The sequence below is a fragment of the Ursus arctos genome, unplaced genomic scaffold (assembly GCF_023065955.2).
Source record: "Ursus arctos isolate Adak ecotype North America unplaced genomic scaffold, UrsArc2.0 scaffold_7, whole genome shotgun sequence".
NCBI lineage: Eukaryota > Metazoa > Chordata > Mammalia > Carnivora > Ursidae > Ursus > Ursus arctos.
In genome coordinates, this window is record NW_026623089.1 from 38,751,532 (window position 1) to 38,765,525 (window position 13,994).

Genomic DNA, 13,994 nt, shown 5'->3' on the forward strand with positions numbered 1-13,994 from the left:
TCTACCGCTTTACATGGCTGGATGCTGCATTTCTGTGTATTAAATCTGTCCTCGCCCCATGCCTTCCCTTCCCCTGTCCACTGGGCTGCTCAGGGACAATGGCTTCATCCTGTCTGCCTCTTACACTTGCCAGGCCTAGCCCAGCTCCTCAGGTGACAGACACTCAGGGAGTCTGAATGGACACCTGGCCGAATGAGAGCCCAGGACGCAGATGGAAGTCCATGGAAGCCTTGCCTCTTACCCTGGAATCTCTAATGTAGGCAAGAAAGGAAAACACTCCATCCAACTCCTGGGAATAGGACTGGCTTTGGATTTGAAAATGAGTTTCCAGAAGGATGATTTAAAAATTTTAAGACTATTACCAGCTTTCTTGTGGGAATGCTTAGAAACTTTCATAAGAGCAGCGGCCAGACAGAAGGATAGGTCAGCCTGAAGATGAAAAGCTCTAGGACTGAGAAATCACGTGAAGGGGGCAGTGACCCACCCTCCCAGAGCTGGGCTCTATCCCATATCTCCATGTGACAGCTCTCCCAGGGACTCAGACCCTTCAAGTGGGTACCATCCCTGCCCACCACTAAAGCACAACTTGCTTAATTGTAGCCAGCCTTCCCCCAGCTCAAAACCTTCCCTCCCTCAATATTCCCAGATATCCCAGGATTCCAGTGCTCGTCAGCCTCATCCAGGAAGCTAGAATATTGCCGGATGAAATATGAAAGTACAAAAGTTGCTGTCGGCTTCCAGGTGCCTCAGCCGACTTGCTGTCGGGGCCTGAGTTGGAGGGAGGCCTGAGCTCCCCATGCTATGGCAAATGGGGATGAGGCATGGTGCCCGACCCTGGAGGAAGGAAAGCCAATGGGCATGAGGATGAGATGAGCGTGGAGACGCGCTGGGCACTGCTGCTAACCTTTCACGAGGACTGTCCTGGCCTCAGCCCACTCGCTCCTCCCTTCTGACGTCAGCAGGCCGATTGGAGGCAAGCGTTCATCCTCGTTGGAAGCCATTTTGACTATCTTTCTCAACTGAGTGAACAGATCCCCCTCACTGAGACGGCGGAAATTAATGACAACATCCAAGACAAAGAACTGTGGGGGAAACAGGTCAAACACGTCACTCATGGCAGCCCGCCCAAGGCGAAGAGCCTTCACTGAGCCTTCCCATGTGAGCACAGAGCGGGGATACTCAGGCCCAGGGATCTGAACGTATGTGATGGCTCTGAACAGTCACAAGTTGGGGACCTACCCGATGCTGTCAACTGTGCTGGACTCCAAGCTTCCCCAAATCAAAGAAGGCCAGATTAAACTTAGCTAAAATAAAACTTGCTTCTCTGGTTTCACTTCTTGTGATACAACTGCTATTGGAGGCCGGTGTCTGTGCAAACTGAAAATGTGCAGACCTTATGATTCAGCAATTAGTCTTCTAAATGCACACTTTAGCCCAAGGCTTGGAGAAACATATGCTCTCGTGCCCAGAAGATATGTGAAGGCGTGTGCATAGAAGCCGTATTTGCAATAGCAACACGGTAGAGAGAGCTCAGTGTTTTCCAGTCGGGGAACAGCTACGTTAAATGTACTGTATTCGTCTAATGCACATCGACCCCATAGTTAATAGGAACGAACTCGCTCTAGATACGGCTACGGGGACAGATCTCAAACACAATGTGAGTGGAGAAAAAAAGGCAAGTCAGCAAATAGCATGCAGAGGAAGATTAAAATGGAAAACAACATGCAAAATGCTCTGTCCCTGTGTGTGCACATATACATGGGTACGTGCGTGTGTTCGACATGAGGCCTGTGAGCTATCATTTGGTAGCTTTGAAGCTAGAGTCTTGGGCTTCGTGAAAGGTCTTATTCCTAGCCCCAAGTCAAGATCCCCTTCTGCTGGTTGATACGAGTCCCTGGTCTCATGCTCTGAGCAGCATTCCCATGGCCTGGTCCAGAGCAGGAGCCCTGACAGCATTTCGGGAATGGATGAATACTGCAGCATGTGGGGGCTGGGAAATGCTGAGTTCGACTTTGTAATCAAGATGGAGAAAAGTTCTTGTTTGTGGCCAGACTGTCAGGTGGGCTTCTGGTGGGAACGGCCCACCTAGGACGGCAGACTTTCACTGAAGTCCTATCTTAGACGGCAAATGTCAGGTGAACTCAAGAAGAAAACAGTGTAGCACAAATGGCAAGGGAATTTCTAGAAGCTGTCAAACTTGGGTTTTGCAAAAAAAACAAAAAACAAAACAAAAAAAAACCCCAAAAAAGCAACCCCCCAAAAAACTAACACCACCAAACAAAAACCCCACCAAATCCCAAAAACCAAACCAAAACCAAAACAAAGAAAAAAAAGCCCCAAGACAGCTCTTTGTCAGATGAAATAATTAGGAGGGGGCTCACTATATAGCCTAGTGTGGGCACGGGTAAGGGGTCAGGAGCCCTCACACTCAGCCTGTCCCCTGGGTCCCCATGGGCCCCTGTAGGCTCCCGGAAGCCAGCCTGAAGTCCTGAGCTGCAGGAGGTGGGGTGTAAGCAGGGGCACTGGCCAGGCCTGCGGGGCCTTCTCAGCCTTGGGCAAGGCCACTCAGCTCGTCCGAGGCCTCATGTCCTCTTCGGTCAGATGGGGATTCCGAGCCCCTCTGCAAGTCACTAGAATCAGGTGGGATGAACGCATGTAAGTGCCGAGCCTACGGCCTGGACATGGGGATTCGGACAGTCCGTCTGTCCAGCTGTCCCTCCGTCTGTGTGTGCAGGAAGGCCGCCACCTGGGTGATTCATGAGGGGCTACTGAGGCCATGCTGCATCTCATGATTGGCCCACCGTCCACCCGGAGCAGCTGACCTGGCTGGTCAGGGCCAAAATGGGAGCGCACGGAAGTTATTCTCAATTGACGACTCCCCTCGTTCTTAAAACCCAACTCACGGGAGAGCAATGGTCCTGACAAGCAGTCGAGAGACCTCGCTGTGTCCTAGCTCACCGCGTGCCTCCGGAGGAGACCGAACATCCTCGGTGAAATAGGAACAGACACGTACTCACGCGCCCTGCCCAAGCCGGAGAGGCTGCAGGGGAGAGGGGCCACTTACCTGGTTGCAGCAGGCCACGATGACGTGCTCTGGCTCGGGCATGACACTGCTCTTCTGCGCCACCAGGGTGTCCTGGGTGTGGCCGGGGAGCCGGTAGGAGGAGAAGAGCCCATAGTACTGCTTCATACAGAGCGGCTGCCCCGACAGCTGGCCCTTGGCACAGTCGGTAGGGATGGAGTGGCTGGAGAGCGGGGAGGGAGGCAAGGGATCGGAATTGGTTCCACTTGACTGGAAAACCCAGAATTGCATTAGGATGGCTGTCAAAGAGCTGGATTCCCCACTCTTTGAAGTAGTGAAGTGCCCTATTTCCGTGGCCCATGGAGGGACCCTCGGGGATTTCTCAAGCCTCTGATAGTCTCCCTCACCTCTGCCTTGGGCACTACCCATACAGAATTTGTGTTTTAGCCCTTGTGCCATCGCTTGTGCGATCTTTGTTTGGCATGCATTCACCCCACTACTGTGCTCAACGAATGTGTCCAGAAAACTCCTTCCACCTTCCAAGAGCCTATCCTTCCATCACCTCTTCCAGAAGCCTTCTCTGAGTTCAAGGCACAAAGTTCTCCTTCTCCTGTGGTCTCAGCACATCTTGTGTCCCTCTTTACTCTCTCCCTTGCCTTCTCCTCTGCCACTTTCTCCCCCTCCTCCTCCCCTCCTCCCTCTATCTCTCTCCTTCCGTCCTCCATCCCGCTCTCCCCTCTCCTTCTTTCTCTGTCTCCCCTTCCCTCAATCTTTACTTCCTTCCTCCCTCGCTCCTCCACTTCCTTCCCCTCCTCCTCTTTCTTCTCTCTCCTTCTCTTTCCTTTTTCCTTCATCCATCCCTCTCTCCCTCTCCTCCTCCTCCTCTCTCTGTCTCTCCACCCTCCCTCCTTCCCTCCTCCCTTTCACTGAGCTCTCCTCTGTGCCAGGCACCTTTCTGGGATCCGGGGTTATAGTGGCAAACAGAACATAAGTGTCCTGTTCTAATGGGGCCCAGGTGGTGGGATGTGTACGTGCAGCATAGACAAGCAACAAGCTGATACCTGGGAGGGTTTCGGGTGGTAAGACAGGGTGACAGGGACCAGCCGTGTGAGCTGAGCCCTGAGGGTAAGAGGCAGCCCTGAGATTAGTTGGGGCAGAGGGAGGGTAGGGTGTCCCGCGGCCCTACTTCTCAAGGTGTGGGTGCCCCACTGAACTGTGGGAATCAGAGGGAGCTCTCAGAAAATTTTATGGCACTTTGACAGCAGAATTTTATGTCTGTCCAGTCTAAAATAAAAATAAAATACGTGGTTGTGTCTTTTTTACCTTGGTACCATTTTTCTGTGAATTCATTTTTGTAGTGTTTGACATTTTATAAAATTAAAAAATACGTTGGTCCTTCACCACAGATCATTTGAGGAACACCTGTCCAAGCTGGAGAGGAAACGAGTGAGGTTGAAGCCAGCTACACTGGCTCAGTGTGGGGAGACCATTCTCCTCGGCTGGCAGCTAGCAAGGCTGAACCCACCATCACCTCGCTCCCATGACTCCTTCTCTGTCTTCTCGGGCATTTCTTAAATTCCTGATGCACATAACAGTGTGTGTGCGTGGGGGGGGGTGCATTTTAAAGAGCTCAAGGAAGGACAGTGCTCACCCTAGGAAAAGGACCCATTAATGGTCGGGGCAGCTGGGGTAAAAGTTATCCTGATGCTGGAGGAGTTGGGCCGGGGGGTGGGGGGGCTGGGGGGTCGGGGGTGGTAGCCCACCTGCTCTCTGACAGAAGCCGGGAGCACAGAGCTGAAAAAAGACAAGGTCTCTGCCCTCTGGAATCTCCTTGGCTAGTGTGGCAGGGAGACAGATGCCTCAACAGGCTGTGCCAAATCAGGGCACTCCCCTCCCCAGGCTGGCCCCCCTACCTGTCCAGCAGGCTCTTGTAGTGGAGCACCCCGGAGATGAGGTTGGCTGCAAACCTGCAGAGAGAGATCAGGCCTGAGTTCTCCTCTGAGGGGCCCGGGCTCCTTCCCTCTCTCCAACCTTCCTCTCCCTCTCTCACCTCCCAAGCTCAATAAGCACCACCCCCACCACTGCCACCGTCATGTCATGCTGCCAGTCCTTCACAAGCCTTGGATTAAAATGGTCCTGTAGAGATAACTGAGAGGAGAGGACACTGGAAGGTGAATGGGGAAGAGGACGGAGAGGAAGCTGGAAGAGGCCGCAGAACAGGCAGGAGAAGGCTGGATGGTCAGGGGCGGGGTTCTCCCTAGGAAAAGCCTGTGCTGGGGCTGGACTGGGCCAGGAACCCAGGTTTGGAGAAATCCCATCTCCTGGGAAGAGTCAATGATTTGGTCCCCTTAGTGCTAGTGAAAATGAAAGTGGGTGCTAGGGGGGAAAAAGTCATCAGAGAACCGTGCCACAGGACTGTGTCATCTTAACCGTCCATGGATGATGACGCTGGCTTAACTGCATCAGGAAGAAAATGCCCCCTTGGATGCCGTTGGAGAGCTGTTTCGAGAAGCTGTTCATCCGTCTATCTGCACACTTCCTTCTGCCCACGGGAGGTCCGGGCTGCAGGCTGCCTGGACAGCAGGTCGGCTGGGCTAGTCCCGGTGAGGAAGGAGGGGATGGGGGGTCTTCCGAGCATCGAGCATCCTTGAGCCCTGCCCATAGGCCCAGGTAGGCCCTGCCTCTTTTCTTTGTTGGTTTTGTTTTTGTTTTTCCTCTCGGAACTGTCCCCATGTGGTGCCACAATGGGTGTGACTCAAAGAGACTCTTTTAGGGAGACCCTTCCTCCCTGCCACATCCCTGAGTAAATGCTCGCCCACTGCACCCCCGCCATCGACATCAGTGGGCCCAGAGGCGGTTCCAGTGGCTCAGTGAGCCCTGAAATTGCAGCAGATGGCAGAGGCTCTGGCGGTGGCAGCTGGCAGGAAGGAACCGTTTCCACCCCCTTGGAGTCTCCTTTTAGAGCCTGGAGTCGCTGGGGGCCTAGCAGAGGTCCCGTCAGTCAGCCTGGGGTAGTGTGTCCCAGTGACAAGTCCAAGCCTCAAGTCCTGGTGGGGTAGAGGGTACACACCTCCTCTCAGGGCCTCAGCCAGGTCAAGAATGCCATAGGAACACCTGGGGGCCCATGGCCTCCACTACTGTCAACCCCACCCCAGATAAATACGTTCTGAGGAAGATCTTGTGTTTGTCACTCACGCAGCAACCTCGTCTAACCTTCCTGGACCCATGGCCTGGACGGCCTCTGTCTCAGGGGCATTTGACCCCAGAAAGCTCAGCCAAGGCACAAGCCTCGACCTTTCCTTCTGGGTACTGGGGCCAGCCCCCAGGAAGACTCTCAAGCTCTGAACCCAGGAGCATGGTGGCCTCACCTTAGCTGGTCGTTTGTGTCTTGGAAGTGCTGCCGGGCAAAGATCACGGCTGGGCTGGAGTTTACAGGCAGGGCCAGGCGGTTATTGAGATACATGTCGTTCAGCCAGTACTCAGACACCTGTTGGGAGAACGGGAGGGGTGCCATTACCGCCAGTGGCCATACGCACCCCTCTGAACAAGGCCACCTTGCCTGTGCAGGGTACCAGTCCCATCCTGGCAGCCCCAAGGGATGACTGGGACACTTTGTTGGATCATGAACTTCATTCATTCATTCATTCCACAAATATACTCTGAGCCCTGGTTACGTGCTAGGGTCTGTGTGCTCTCCAGTCCACTGGGACTGACCTTCATCTTTGCCCCGCGCCATCCCTCTCTTCCATCCCAGTTTCCTATCTGGGTGTTTGGTACTTCATCCCTGTCCCCTGCCCATCCTTATGTGTGTCCTGTACCTGCTTTTCCGCCGCCTTTGCTTCCCTGAGCTTATCCCTACATTCTACTGCCCCATCCCTGTCTGCCATCCCTGTCCCCTGTCTGTCTCCATCTCTGTGCCCTGTCTTTCCCTATTGCCCCATTTCTATCCCCTGTGCCCCCCATTTGTCCCCATCCCTGTCCCTCACCTGTCCCCCATCCCTGACCCCCCATTGTTTTCCATCTCTCTACCCTGTCTCTCCCCATCACCTCATCTCTATTCCCACCTGTCCCCTCTTGGTCCCCATCCCTATCTCCCATCCCACATCCTGTCTGTCCCTCATTTTTGCCCCTTGCTATCTATCCCCTTGTTTCTCCTCTCTTCCTTATCCGCCCATCTGTCCCACCTTTTTTACCTACCTGCCCCTCATCCAAATCCCTGTCTCCATGTCTGCTCCCTGCCCCCGACCCTGCGGGTCCCTTGTCTGCAATGCGCTCTCTCCACAGTCTGCCCCCTCTCAACAACTCTTACCCAATTGGCTGTCTTCTCCTGCCGGTCCAGGAGCTTCTGCTGCAGGGTCTCACCAAGGCCACCAGGGGCCCCAAACCGCTGCACGATGGCCTGGCTCCTCCTGAACCGCTCCTCAGGTACTAGGTGCCGCATGCATCGCAGGTAAGTGGCCAGGGTCTGCTGCAGGGGGGGCACTGGAAGTTTGGGCAACTCCTAGGAGAGAAAGTTCACAGGCACTTGCTATGCCTGTTCTTATGTGGGGTCCATAAGACCATGCCCGTTCCCAAGCTGGTCCCCAGAGTGTGTCCCTATCCTTGTTTCCCATCTTGGGTCTTGCCTATTTCCAGGACTCGGCTCAGCAGAATTGTGACCTTAGGACGTTCCTGTGTCTTTTTTCTGATACCCCAGGCCGCCCCCAGGAGGGGATAAAGTTATAGAGGAAAAGACCTTGATGTTGGCACCAGACAGACTGGGTTCGTGCACTGACTCTGATGCTGACAAGCTGTGCGATCGTAAGCAAACCACCTCACCTCTGTGCCTCAGTGTCCTCCCCTGTAAAATGGGGGTAATAGCCTCTACCTCTCATAGGATCAAATAGATCCTATGTGAAAGTGCTTTTAAACCACAAAGAATGGGTCTAAGGTGAAAGAGATCTGTTATTGATATTGGCTGCTGGTCACTCTTAATTTAAGAATTGTTGCCAGCTGGGGCTTCAGAAGCTAGTTTATCTCTGGACCCAAAGAGTATAACACTGATGGAGAAATAGGCTCCTTTTTCCGTCCCTCCTTTTCCTTCTTCCTCACTGAGCTAGTCACAGTCAGAAACCACAACTTTTCATATTACTGATTCAAGTTTACAAAGCTGGTGGTAAGGGGCCACCTTCTTTCAGGGGCTTTTCCCTTTGGGGTGGTAGAGGCAGGCTGTGGAGTTAAGGGACCCATTGAAAGCTTGCCTCTGCTCTGCTCCTGCTGCCGCATGGGCTGGAGCCCTCCCCACAGCCGCCCTGGGCAGACGGGGACCAAGCGTGGGAGCCTGTGCTGATGAGTGAATGGGAGTCCTTGCCTGCCTGATCCTGTCTGGGAGGAGGGTGTCAGTGCCAACTATAGGCTGCTCCTGCCCCAGGGAATGCTCAAGGACGAGGGTGGTCTGGGTAGCATTCTAGGTTGCTCAGCCCACTTCAAGAGAGCCAGGTCCAGGCCCCCCACCCAGCTGCTCTGGTTCCCTCTTCCTTCTCTTGGGGTCTGGGGGGGGGTCTGTGTGGTGGGCAAGTGGGCAAGCACCTACAGAAAGCCCAGCCCAGCTGGTGGCCTTGCCAAGAGTGTCAGCAGGCCTGGCTAGAGCCCCTGCTAGAAACAGGCCACCCTTCCTCAGGGATCTGACAATGTGCTGGGACTCAGTCATGGGGAACCGGTGATGGGTAAAATGGAATGAGGCAGGAAAACTCAGCTCACATGTCCCAGCCACATGTCTGGGGCTCCTCCTCAGACTCTCCTGGGCTGCTGGCCCATGCATGGGGCTGGAGACAGGGACATGCACTAATGAGGGTCTTTGGACACCTGGTCAGTACACATTTCATGGGCAGTTCATGCGAGCCAGGCCCTGGACTGGACTTAGGGACAATGGAGAAAGAAGGCCAGCTCTCAGGGAAGCTCCAGTCCAATGGGAGGGACGTGCCATGGACCAGACTCAACAGAGATGTCTGTCAGCTGTAACAGTCAGGATGATGTGGTGAGCAAATTCATGGGGAGAAGCCAAAAAGTTCTGATTAGGGTTTCAAAGGAAGCCCTCGCTAAAAAGGTGGGAAGAAGACAAATGTAACAGAGGGGCCAGCACTTCAACAACCTGGAGATCAGATGTGCTGCTCCATCATTTAGGACGGTGGGGAGGGAGGATGCCTGCTTAAGGAGGGGCGGCATTGTCTTAAGACAGTGGGAAAGATGATGCCTAAGGCTCCAGGAAGGAACTAGGGACAGCAGCTGGGGCTGGGATGTGACAAGGCTTAGAAAGTTAAGTCTGGGCTCAAAGTCTTTGGAAATGAAACTTGGGGAGAGGGAAAAGCCTTGGGGGAAGAGTACCTGGCCCGGGTCAAGGGCTCTTCCTGGCCTTGGGAGTCAGGAAGTGTGGTTGCGAGCCATCCTTCAGCATCCCCTGAAGCCACTCCCCACCCCTCCAGGCTCTCCCAGGCTCCTCAGTGGGCTCAGGGCAGGACTGCAGCCTGGGCTTCATGCCCAAGAGAGGGCAGGGCTGGTGGCCAGTCAAGTGCTGGGGGCCAGTCCCATACAGGACTATTCTGGAAGCAAGGTGTGTGGGTGGAGAGAGAAGGGATAAGAGATAGGACTCCAAAAGTCACTCACAGGCTCCTCTTCACTGCTGGGAGGTTTTGCTTCCATCTTTTGGGGAGCTTTTTCCAGTATGGGCATCTTGGTGACTCCTGGTTGGGGAAGCAGAGTTGCAGACCTGGGGACCAAGAAGTAGGGAAACATCAATACAACAGTCACCCAGAACTGCCATGGACCCTTCACCTCCCAGAGCCTGACACTCCATCCCCACCCTGTGAGGAGGCCAGAGGTAGACGTGGGACCCAATGACACACGGCCTCATTGTAGACCTGGTCCCAATCTCCCAACCTCCAGACCAGCCCCCCTGACTGCAGTGTCCTTTCTGAGTCCCCACATGGGTTAGAGTGGGGTCTGAAGCAAGCCTTCTGCTGACACCTATTCCTTAAGACTGTCACCCAGGCTCAACGGACCACCGCGCCCAGAGTGGGAAGGAGCAGGGCTGGGCTGGCTCACTCCAAATCATAAGGGTTGTGGGCAGAGCACTTGCTTTTTCTGCCTGGGACCCAGCAGATACATGTTTTGCTGATTAAAATCTCTCCTACTAGACTGTGAGCTTCTCTTATATTCAGAGCTTCATCTCCGGGACCTGGTCTGGTGGTTAGCACGGAGGAGAGTCAGTGCTGGATAGCTGAATAAAGGGAATGCACGCATGCGTGAACACGTGCGTAAATGATATAGGTCCTCTAAGGCTGTGGGCTCCAGGATGCACTCTGGGCTGACTGGGAGGCTGGCCTGTGGCCAAGGCAGGGGTTGTGTTGGGGGACCCTGGGGCCTGCCTGATGGACTGTGACTTAGGCAAACTCTGGTTTGTAGGCTCCTAGTGGAGGCGGCACGGGAGTGCTGAGGGAGACAGCACAGGGAAGCTGGTCAGTCCGGCCCCTAGGGGCCACGGGACTCAGCCTGGCGAGAAATGGATTATTTTTTATTTGCAGTAGAAGTGACCCAGGGCAAGAGAGGCAAAGGCCTATCTTTAAGGCTACCCCCTACCTTCAGCGAACCCCCTAAGCAGAGCCTCAGACCCACACACTCATGATTTCCACTCACGGATCCCCTATTCTCTCCCAAGAGGCTAAAGCTGATGTTTAGCCCATTTTATCCCCCTCCCCCAACCCACCCCAGGCAAGCACAGCCCAGGTGGGGGCTAGGCTCCAGTCCCAGTTGACCCAAGGACAGAGCATGCAGAAAGATGGATGAATCAGGCTCGGTTGATGGAGGAGCCTGGGGCTGCCGGGCAGCACTGGGCTGAGAATACAGAACGCACCCTAACTCTGTGCTGGGATGCTCCGGACTAGGGGGTCCCCAGACCTGCTGACAGCATAGTAGCTGCCCTGACACCCTGCAGAATGGAAGCAGCGGCATCCAAGTTAGGGTCCATCGCAGGCATGCAGAGTTCTGAAAGGTCGGTGATGGCAAGGTCAAGTTGGTAAAGGCCCTAGTGTGGCTAGAGACCTCGTATCTTGGAGAAGTGTGAGATTGGAGTGGGATGGCTTCCTGGGGACCAAATGGAAGGGCCTGATCCCTGCCCGGCATCCGGCTGCTTTTCCTCCTTGGCCCACGGCCAGCGATTAGGAGGTGTATGTCTATACCTATGTGTATCTTTCTGTCTCTGTTTGGTGCCCTCCAATCCATGCTGCCACCAGCCTGGCTTCCGAAGGCTGCCAGGAGGGATCTCTGCTCCCCCCTGGAGGCCCAATCCCACCTCCGCCCCCGCAACACGGGCAGTCCCTGCTCTGGAGGGACTCCCTGGGACCCAGCTCACACTTGCCACCTGCAGCTGCTCCCCACCTCCCGCCTCCGCGAGAGTCTGGGGCGCACCCGAGATTCAAAGGGGCCCGCGTGAGACGGGTCAACGCCCTGAGTGGGCACAGAAAGTGCAGACCTTGGCATTTAGCAGATGGGGATCCAGGAGAATAGAGAAGTGAGGACACGGCACGTGGAGCCGCGGAGCCTGGTCGTCAAGCCTCTCCAACCCCTTTCCCCCTAACTTCTCACCGTCCTGCTCCCGGTTCCCCTGCCTCCACTCTCGGTGGGGAAGTGCCAGAGCCGCGGGATCCCACAGTCTCCCGGCGGTTCCCCGACGGCCGCTTCGGTTCAGCACTCGAAAAATCCCGCGGATCCTGGGGCTTCTGGATCCCCGCGCGTCCCCTAGACGGAGCCTTCCTCCACTGCCCTCGGCTCCCTGCGCTCTGCTCCCCGCGCCGCGCTCCTCCAGCCCAGCCCCTCTCACCTGCCCTCCTTGGTTCTGCCGCGTTGGCCGCCGCTCCACCGCACCAAGCAAGACTGGGGGAGGGAGCGTGAGCCGGAAGGGATCCAGGGGCGCGTCAGCAGTACGGGGGTGGGGGCCTCTGTCCGCTGTAGAGGCTCCGACGTCGCCGGGTCCCCGCGGCCTCCCTACTGGCTGCCAGGGACCGGCCGCGCCTGTGATCTCCTTCCTCCTGTTCCTCCTCCCTCCCCTCTCTCCTTTTTCCTCCCTCCCTCAGCCCCACCCCGTCTCTCTCGCTCTCTGTCCTCTCCCCTACCCCCGCCGCTGCCTGCAGCGATCCCACCTCCCGGCCCCTGGCCCCGGCTCGGACAGCTTCCCGGAGGAGTTTCTGTAAGGGCAGCGGAATCCAGGCCCGAGAAGGGGGTGCAGAACATTGCCCCGCCCATGTCCATTGCCCCCTGCCCAGCCTTTCCCAGTCCCGGCGCTCTCCCAACCCCATCAACCTAGCTCCGGCAGCCTCCGCACAACGCTGGGGAGGGTTGGGTCTGGGGAAATCTGTGCACTCCCCGCCGTCTAGGCCAGGCTCAAATCATACTACAACTCCTTTCAAAATGATAATGTTAATAATAATAATCATCATAATAATCCTGTTTGTTGATCACTGCAGGTTATCCTTCTTTTCTATTCCACCCCATCCTTGCTGGCACTATGGGGTGGGGGGGAGTGGAGATACAGACCTGGGGATGCTTACAGACACGCAGCGGGGGGGGGGGGGGGGGAGACACTCCTCCCAGACAAAGCACTCCTCCCCCACCCCAGATATAGACCTTACACACCAACACACACACACAGACCCACAAAGACAGACCCTGCCCAGACAAACACACACACAGCCCAACACGCAGACGGAGGACAGACTGCGCACCAGCAGTGAAGACTCTCACAGGCACTGTTTAATGCACAGGCGTACCCCAACTCCGCTGCCTGTCCATGCCAGAATTGGAGGGCTCTTCAGCCCTCATCCGCGGCAGGCTCCAGGACTGGGAGTGGCCTGCAAAGGGGGCCTGCAGCTCCGGAGACCGTACTCAAGGTGGGGAGACTTCTGACAGCCTTGGCCAGCTGCTTCCACCAAGGCCGGGGTAAGGGTGGGGGTAAGAGGGTGGGGGGTTGGCACCAGCTCCCACATTGGCACCCTCTTCAGTCACGACTCAGACCCGCACAGCCAGGACACAGCAGACACACCAACTCAACTGTTCCCCCACTCCTCGAAGGATAGAGCCTAGCTCTCTAACGAACACACATGACTGAGATCGGACCTCTGTCCGGAACAGCTCGGGCCCCTCCTACTCTTCACCCGAGCCTGGGCAGGCCAGGATGCAGGGCTCGAAGGGAAGCCCACCCCTGGCGCTTCAGAGCTCAGAGGTTGACACAGGGAGTGTCCTCATGGGGCGGGGCCTAGCGCACCCAGAGGGAGCGGGTCCTCAGTCTCCCCCGGGCGGCGCCCTGGGGCGCGGCGTTGGGGCTGGGAGGGAGGGGCTGTCGCGAGCTGAAGGAAGTCGTGTACTACAGGGTGTCCGAGGGTGGGAGCCTTTGCTGCATTTGCTTTTTTCGTATCTCCTCTACCAGGTGGCAAAAGAGCCACAGGCTTCGCGAGTGCTTGCCAGGCTCACACCTGGATTAGGGCTAGACCCAGCTCACCCTCCCCTCTGCCCTGGCCCTGTGCCCGGCAGCCCACCCTCATCAGTAAAAAGACTCGGTCTCGAACAGATATAGTTTATTGATTCGGGCCGGAAGCACCGCGGTGCAGGGGGCCAACTTGGCACTGAGAGAAACGGAAGGAAAGACAGACGCACGGTTCTACACAGGGGAGCCCCGAGGTGGCGCCTCGCGCACCTCTTTATCTCTGCAGGACCGTATCGCATCGCGCGCCTCGGTGCTCTACGCCCCACTGGACGAGAGGGAGGGAGACACAGAAAGGGTCATAGAGAGGGGATCCCGATAGGGAAGTCAAGACGGGCGGAGGCTGTGGAATACTCGTTGGAAGGGGCGGGCTCTGAGCCTGAGCTAGCCAGTGCTCTCGCAAAGTAGCCACCTTGACCCAGGGGATGGGGCTAGGGGTGGCCTGGAGGAGTAGCGGGGCTG

At 56.2% G+C, this 13,994-nt stretch overlaps 1 protein-coding gene across 1 annotated transcript in view; it reads right to left on the reverse strand.

The window, feature by feature from the left end:
* Positions 1 to 9,730, reverse strand: part of CHAT (choline O-acetyltransferase) — a 43,601-nt gene extending 33,871 nt beyond the window's left edge. Inside the window, exons 1-6 of the mRNA XM_026481512.1 lie at positions 9,665 to 9,730; positions 7,332 to 7,523; positions 6,391 to 6,509; positions 4,936 to 4,989; positions 3,065 to 3,245; positions 905 to 1,082 (exon numbers count right to left, since the gene is read on the reverse strand). Coding sequence (XP_026337297.1) covers positions 905 to 1,082; positions 3,065 to 3,245; positions 4,936 to 4,989; positions 6,391 to 6,509; positions 7,332 to 7,523; positions 9,665 to 9,730 — 790 coding nt within the window. The remainder of the gene's footprint in view (positions 1 to 904; positions 1,083 to 3,064; positions 3,246 to 4,935; positions 4,990 to 6,390; positions 6,510 to 7,331; positions 7,524 to 9,664) is intronic.
* Positions 9,731 to 13,994: the final 4,264 nt, after the last annotated feature.